We start from the raw sequence: 8,311 nt of genomic DNA on the forward strand, positions 1-8,311 counted from the left end.
TTTTTTTTGTGAATACCCACCCCCTCTTTTATTTTGAAGAATGCACCCTGATGCTCCTTCCCTCCTCCCCACTAAACTAGTGACTTCACTTTTCTTTTCTCAGAGGCCTGCCTTGTACCTTGTGTTTTATTTATTTAGAGCCATTGTGTTGTTAATTCTTCGGCAAAGTGCTGTGAATGCTTTTTGTGGAGAGAGAGACTTAACGAGCTGTGCACATACAAGGGCCTGGCAGTAGTGTGTGTTCTCTTTCAGGAACACGTGTGCGTGCCTGCAGTTCCCCACGCCCTTGTGTACATGTCAATACACCTACACTCTTTCTGGTTTGAGGCGTTTGGACCGAGTTCCGTAGACGAGCGTTAAAATAAAAGTTCTGAAGGGAAAAAAAGATTTTAAAAAATCACGAAGGCACCTTCTCTTTTATTATAAAAAGCCTAAATGACGGGTCTTCGGTTTGAACATGTTTTATGGAGTTCCCATATGTTTTGTAAATGTTTTATTTACCTGTAATTTTTTTATTTTTTATTGGTCCCTTCCGGAAACTCTAAATTAAAAAAATGTGTCATCTCTCCTGACGTTTTCTGGGTGTAGGATGAACTTTTTTTTTTTTTTCTGATCTGTGTTTTTGGTGCATGAGAGCTCTTTGTAGTTCATAGCTGGTGGGTTATGCTGGTGTATATGGTTCCTCAGCAATGGACAGGCTAGCACTCGGTTACTAGTTCCCATGCAGGGGTAGCTGGGTTGTTTGCCGGGACTTGCAGTTCTGCAATCCCATGGGATCCCAAGTACTGTGTTTGTTGGGACTTGTAGTCCTTTTTCTGTTCTGAGACTGAAAGGTCTCTTCGTATAGTCTGGTCTCTGTAATGACGTTACCTCTGCATTGCAAATCCTGATCCTCTACTCCTTAGGAGTTACCTGTTGCAATTGTGCCCATGATCCTTTTATCCGTATAGCTCTGACGTAGTCTGTGGCGTTTTTATAAAGACCGTTGCGCTGCTGACGTCCGTCTCTGCCCCGGAGAAGCTTCTGCCCTGATGTCTCCTGTTCATGGACACACTTTAGAACAGAGGTCTCAAACCTCCGGCCCTCCAGCTGTGGTGACATTACAAATCCCATGATGCATCTCTCTTCGGAGTCCCGTCTGTGGCTGTGAGAATCTTGCAATGCCTCATGAGATTTGTAGTTCCACCACAGCTGGAGGGCCGGAGGTTTGAGAGCCCTGCTTTAGAACCTGTTGGGTTGAATGCCAAATACACACAATATATTTCTGGGCTATGGCAAGGAACCAGCACCAAAATACATGGGTAGCTTACCGGCTCCATGCAGACAGTGTCCCCGGTGGTGATTTTTGGCCCAGGGACGGTCCGTAGAGTTTTATTCCTAGGACTACGTTTTCCTGTTCTCGATTGTAGTAATTATTCCGACGATTGATTGCCTCCAAAATATTAACTGCTCCGATCTCCGTAGGCAAAAACACCCTCGGCATGCCCTACCAGAAAGATGGACTAATGGGGATGGTCATTAACCCAAATGAAGTCTTCTGCTCCGTGCCCGGAAGATTGTCCCTCCTGAGCTCCACTTCAAAGTACAAAGTCACCGTGGCGGAAGTACAGCGTAGACTCTCTCCCCCGGAGTGCTTGAATGCGTCCCTGCTTGGTGGAGTCCTCCGAAGGTAAGCTTTGAGGATGTGTCATGTGAAAGGTTCAGTGGACCTTGTGGTTGGGCCGGTTCTTTTTGGTTAGATCGTCCTGGAACCATCCAGGGTGCAATTGCTGCGCAACTATGGATAAATTGTTGCTGCTGTACAACCAACTTTCTCTATAGGTGACAAATTCTTCACATGCGGACGGAAAATTACTCCTTTAGTTATAGGCCAGCACTGCTAAGATGTCACCTTTTGGTTTTTAGCCTTTTATATAAGCCTTCCAGCAGAAAGATCTATCTAGGAAAGTTCTGGTTCTGTCCCCCAGCTGAGGAGTCTTCTCCGACTGAATTTCCCATGGCCAAAAAAACCTAAATGAGAAAAGCAAGACCTCCCCTACCTTGGTCCCAAGGGGATCTTGGAGTTGAAACTCAGTCGAAGAAGTGATCAATGATGTTGGCCTCTGCAAAGGTGCAATGTCGGGTAGGCTTTCAGCATCCAACAAGTATAATACCCCAGCCATACATGGACATTTAATGATTGCCCTATGGAAGTTTAGAATGGTCATATAAAATGTGGATCTTGTATATTTAGCTGGGCAAGGCTAGACTTTGGCTTACCATTTATTCTTCTTCTATGGACAGAGCCCCTCTCGGCTAGGATTGGCGCTTGAGTTGTGGGAGGACAAGCAGATCTCTCCACCTGTTGCTCTTCGGTAGATATAGGCATATCTATGGACTACACAACTGGCCCATCCTGAGCAGTTTTAGCTTTGGTAAAACGTGTGACCTTCAGGGTCCAGAGTGGTAAATTGGCCTTAGAAGGTCTATATGTGGACAGCTAGTTCAGTGGATGTGACCTCTGATAGGACCATGGGCTTTATTCCAAACCCAAGTGCGTTCTGTTTCTGGTGGATGGTTTGCTCCACCATCCCTCGGCAGCAAACCACTCAGTATTTGTCGCCATGTGACTGCTTGCCATTGGAGGCCCTTTGGTTGAGGAGAATCTGCCAAAAAGAGGCATTTTATGACTTCTCCTAGGTGTCCCAAGTATCTCATGCATGAACATTGAATTTAATTGATTCCAACTGCTTTTAATTTCACGATGGAAGGTTGCGTGGGGTGGTTTAAAAAGAACAACAAACTCCCCTGTATGTCATTTAACTTAACCTTCTCTTCTTAGTTTCTGGTGCCACTCTTGTAACAATGGCTTGCTTTGTTCGGATGAAAACTTTTTTAAGGAGACCACAAAAGGGCAGACGCATAAGATGAAGCAGGGGGGGAATATCGTTACACCACATTGTGTAGGAACAGGCCAGCTAATTTAAATTTGAGCTAATTGTATTCAAATAAGGAGGAGGCTCCACAGTACCGTCTGCTCTGGTGTTGGGCTCTTCTGAATAGCAAGTCACTTCAAAGCCGTTGATCCTTTTTCTGAGGGCAAAGTTTGAGAAATGGAAATGCTTCTTTAATAAGGTCTGCCTACATTTAAAAGGGTTCATAGAAACCCCTGTGAAAGCCATCTCTATAGAGCATTTGACGTTTTCATCAATGTCTCAGGTGAGCTTTCTTGGGTGGGGTGAAGGGGAGACCCTTTAATATCTCAAAGCAAGAGGTCTCCATTTCTGAAGACCTAGCCACCGGGGATACATGTGACGGGTTAAGAGTAAGAGCCAGTTGGATGTGGCTTGAGGGCAGAACTGAGATGCTGGAGCTCTTGCAAACAAAGCCCTTCAGACCTCGGAGGTTAGTAGGTCATTGTACCTGTGGCCATCACCCAAAAACTAGCCCTTGAATTGTAGCAACCGAACGAAAGATCTGCTTGATTCAAATGTCATAATAATTTGAAAGTTCTTCACTTTGAAAGGGTCTTGAATATAATCCCTCAACAAGTCTCCGCAGATCGAGATACCTTTCTCGAGGTAGCTCCTGTGAAATTCTATCATTTTAATCCATTGTCTGTCACAGTTTGGATACATTGTTTAGTAATGCGAGGGAATTCTACCCTTGTCAGATCAATGTTTCCCTCCTATAAAGTCTTGTTGTCTTTCGGGACTGACGCCCTAGCAGATACCTGAGACTTGTTTGTTGGTTAAACACCCTATTGGGAGCATTGAAATTGAAAGGACTCTTCTGACTCTGTTCTCTTTTTTTCCCCCCCCTCCCCCAGAGCCAAATCAAAAAACGGAGGGAGGTCGCTGCGGGAAAAGCTAGAGAAAATCGGACTCAACTTACCAGCCGGGAGGAGGAAAGCTGCTAATGTGACTCTTTTAACGTCTCTTGTGGAAGGTTTGTCATGCTTTTGACCTGATTTAAAAAAAAATGTTGCAAATTTTATCAAATCAATTTGGCTCATAAATTTAATCTTCAGAGGACATCATTCATTAAAGGGCCAGCACCCCTGACCATGCACTGAACTTCATAGTCTAACAAATACAGCCTAATATGGTAGAGTGTTTGTGTTCTATGAACCTATCATTGTAGACCTTTTTTTTTGTCTTGAGCAGTTTAAATATCTATAATGAGCGCAAATTTAAATTTTGCAACTGTTGTGGAACTCTGATGGCTCCCATGTGGCCGCTGGCTTAACAATTGTAACGGGAGGGAGCCCTATAGATATCTAAGGTTGTACTTCTCATAGGCCCTCTAAGCCCAGACTATGAACCTCAAGAATTACCTTTGGGAAGGTTTCAGGGAGCTTGCTTGGTGGCAACAGTGGCTCACCTATGGTACTCCTGATCATAGATCTTCCGCGGTCGAAGAAGATGCTCATTATCAATGGGGAAGTGTAAGGACCCAGTAAAAAGAAGGGGGTGGGGGGGGGATGCTTAAAGTTGGGAACCTCATTTGCTTTTATTAAGCCTTTTTCCCCCAAAGTGAAATGGCAGCTTACACAGGACAGGATACGGTCTCCACGTGCTTACCAATGTGGACAATTTTACCATAAAGCCTTATTCAATAAATGGTTCTGTTGTAACTCAAAATCTGTCTGGCTAGCAGAGTTGGTTGCCCTTCCCTTGTATAGGGAAGGTTGTGACTGTCCCCAGGAGCTCTACTATATAAAATCTTTTGTTTTTTAGGTTTCCCAATTCCTGGAAAAGTAAAGCCAACTCTGTGTAGTTCTTGTCAGAGGAGGCGATGTGAGGGTTAACATTGCTCAGCCCTTAGTCACTTCCTCTCTTACGCCTGCTTGGATGTTAGGACTATAAGCTCTTTAATGGCCACTTTCTTGAGGTTTCTAATTGCGCAGTGTTATGGGTACCGCTGTAGCCTGCGTAGTTAACGGACACGATAAAGTCATGGCGGTTGATAAACCTGGCTGGCTTGTTAAGTTGAAGGCCCCTTTTTTGGTTCTTTTTACTTTCATGTTTCCTAGAAATAGATTTCCGCTGCGGGGAAACAAATGGGGAGGTGTTTTCAGTTACTCTGAGCTGGCCTGCAGATAAGAGGATGGAGACTGCTGAGACAACGGAAAATTGTATACTTGCCTATCGGTAATTTTCCTTTCCTGATGCCAATACATGGCAGCATAAAATTGAGGCGGAGCCATACCCATTGTATGCTGCCATGTATTGGTGTCAGGAAACATTTTATTATGTAGGACTGGTGAAGAGTAGTAGGTTGAATCCGCATTCAGGTCAGTCAATCAACCACTGAAGCCGGAGAGGACCTCTTCGTTTTACTCAGTAGAGGTTCTCTTTTAAAAAGCTACAGTAGTCCTTCTGCCCTCTTTTTGGGGGGGTGGGTGGGCGCCTTTTGATTACATCCTTTTTTATAAGGTTTTGTATCTGACACGAGTTGTCTACTTGCAGGAGAGGCGGTGCACCTCGCTCGTGACTTCGGCTACGTCTGTGAAACGGAATTCCCCTCCAAAGCCGTGGCGGAGTATCTGAGCCGACCACACGTGGAACGCAACGATATGGGCAATCGGAAAAACATGCTCCTTGCTGCTAAGTAAGTCTTTTTTCTTCTTCTACATTGATCCTTTTGTGTTTTTAAGGGTTTGATTTTCATGCAGAAAGACGTTGTATGGGATAAGTGGATCCTTTCCTACCATAATCAAGGTCAACATTTGTCATGCCAAGGGGCCACAACATCCCATCATGTACCACATATATACGGGGCCTATGACACTAGTTATGTACCAAATGCATACAATGACTTTGAGTAAAGGAGTATGGAAGGGTTAACACCCTTGTGTCCCCGATGGGGAGCTTTCCCCTCGCATCTGATCCTTTCACACTACAGATGGCAAGAAAACCGGACTGGTTCTAATCTTTCACCACTTCCTCCAGTAAGGTTTTGCCTATGCCAGATGAGGGGTGGCCACCCCAACAGGTTACTTTCAGTAGATGAAATGAATATGAAGGCCCTTTTTTCAGCTCAAGCTCGGTTCAAACTAGCCTTCTTTTTTTTTTTAAATATAAGGGTTTGGTACAACTGGTTTACTTTAAATCCTCAGATATTACGGCACAACGTGTAAATAATATTTCAAAGATGGCTGCGTGCAAAAGTAAAACAGTTTTTGAAGGGATTACTCAATCTGTCATTATTGAGCTCTCATCCATCGATATCTTTGAATATCTTATAACTCTCACAGCCTTGACGTTGGGATTGGAAGCTCATGGGAGGGGTTACGGTCTTTTGGAAGCTTGTGGGAGGGTCATATGACAAACGTAGGAGTACCTAGGTTTTGTTTCACTTCAGTTGTTTCTTGTAATTGTCATGAAACTGGTCCAAAGCAAGAACTTGCCTTGCCTACAGGCAGGTTTTTGGGTTTGTTGAGCCTTTATGAAGGAAGCTTCCTTTTGGAGGAGTATTTTCACCTTTCGGTATATTACATCTATGAAACTTCTGAACCTTTTATTTCAGTTTGTAATTGTTACTTTTAGATACGTTTTACCTTTTCAGAGGTGTGTGGGCTTTTTTTTGGGGGGGGCGGGGGGGTTGTGGTTGTTGTTTTTTTTTTTTTTTTTTTTAGCCCCTTTTTGGGTTGTATCTGTAAGGGCAAAAGGAAAAAAACAACCACTGGGAGTAGAAATACATTGCTGAGAACACAGAAAAATCAAGTTCAATACATTTAAAATAAGTTGCAGAAGATATTTGACAAGCGTCTGAGGTCGGAGAAGCCCTCTGTATTGCAATGTATTCTGTGATGTTTGAATGGTGCATTGGCTAGGCTTGATTAAGGAGGACTTTGGGCTCTCCCAGCCAATGTTCCCATCCAGCACTGCCTTGCCATGCATATGTTGTAACCCATCTTCTCTGGGACTAGCAGCACTTCTAGGAGGTGTGCAATGGTGTTGAATGACAGTCCTGCCTATGCCAGGTGAGGGCCCTCCATACAGGTTCCTTTCAGGAGATGAAAATAATATGAAGGCCCATTTTTCAGAGGAGCTTGCATGGTTCTGCACTCAGTTTGGTCACCCACATACAGGAGGGCCAGTTTTGGTTGGAAATTTTCTAAACCACTAGTGGATTTTGTGGGCGCTTTCAGAGAAGACCTACTTGGGTGTTGCAAGAACATGCAGGTGCCACCTCAGTTTGGTACAGAGCCTAGGACATTAGAGCTGCAGGGCAAGCATGCTAACCACTTAACCACTGTGATGTGCCATGTCCCAAAGCAACCAATCGGAGTTGGTTGGTGGTGATGGAAGAGTAACCTTCCATCAGTTTGGGCAGCCACATTGCAGTCTGGTTTCTGTAGACTGCTGCGCTTTTGAATGCTGCCTTCTGCCTTTTTGGAATCACCAAGCTGATAATTCAGTCTGGGCAATCGCTGAGCTCGCCGCCTGATATGTTTCTAAGTGACTCAGCGATGCGGAACTCTCCCTCTCTCTCTCTCTGGAGAGCGATTTGCAGGCTGGCTTCACAGAACATGATCTTGTTGTGTAATTAGCTTGTCGTGATGAGTGCCTAATGAGCGGGAGACTTTGTGATTGAATTTAACTTCCATCCCGATAAGTGGTGCGGACGCCCCGCGGGTCTGGATCACCTGTCCTCTGTACTGGCCATTCGCAGCAGCGTGTAAAGAAAGACCTACAGTGTGTACAATTAAGTCACCAAGGTGCACATAGACCTTCTCTTATGAGACTAAATTGTTTACTTTAAGGATTATGTTTTTGACTAGAAAGAATAACAATTTGATTTGTTGCCATGGGCAACTAGTTGGTTTGCTTTTTTTTTCTTGGATCATTCTATTGAGGTTAGTGATCAATGTCATGAGCATTCCAGGCTACAGGAGGCTCACCAGTTAATGCATCTTGCTCAGCAGTGTGTGCTGTGCATCGGTATCTTTTGGTTCTGACAAAGCCATAGAGAACGAGGGTGGACTTTGTATTAGTTTTTTGCAATCTAGGAAAAATGGGGGCATTTTCATCATAAAACTCATTTCCCAGGGTTTGGTACATTTGGCCAGACTTTAAGAGGTTCCTGTAGATAAGAATGCCGCGTCTAAGAGGTTTGCGTGAGGATTTTATGGTGTTCCTACTAGTGGTTTTAAGTGACGTGGAGCTTGAGTAATAATTTTCAGGTGGTGTTTAAATAGCTAAATGCTGAGTAATGACTAGTCATCTCGGCTAGGGACAATGGGAAGAACGACGGAGCGGGAAATTCTAGGGTTATGCCGGAATCCAAGGGAACTTACTAAGTTTCCTCTTATATTTATTCATAT

At 44.2% G+C, this 8,311-nt stretch overlaps 1 protein-coding gene across 3 annotated transcripts in view; it reads left to right on the forward strand.

The window, feature by feature from the left end:
- The window catches only part of TFAP2C (transcription factor AP-2 gamma), a 29,295-nt gene that overhangs the window by 13,781 nt on the left and 7,203 nt on the right, over window positions 1–8,311 (forward strand). For 2 of the 3 annotated variants that reach the window (XM_018560679.1, XM_018560680.1), the window contains 3 exons: window positions 1,465–1,669; window positions 3,809–3,927; window positions 5,451–5,592. In XM_018560679.1, coding sequence (XP_018416181.1) covers window positions 1,465–1,669; window positions 3,809–3,927; window positions 5,451–5,592 — 466 coding nt within the window. Of the gene's footprint in view, window positions 1–1,450; window positions 1,670–3,808; window positions 3,928–5,450; window positions 5,593–8,311 lie in introns of all 3 variants that reach the window. The other variant, XM_018560681.1, reaches the window with a different exon arrangement.

Source organism: Nanorana parkeri, unplaced genomic scaffold, assembly GCF_000935625.1.
Source record: "Nanorana parkeri isolate BGI_ZX_2015 unplaced genomic scaffold, ASM93562v1 scaffold474, whole genome shotgun sequence".
Taxonomy (NCBI): domain Eukaryota; kingdom Metazoa; phylum Chordata; class Amphibia; order Anura; family Dicroglossidae; genus Nanorana; species Nanorana parkeri.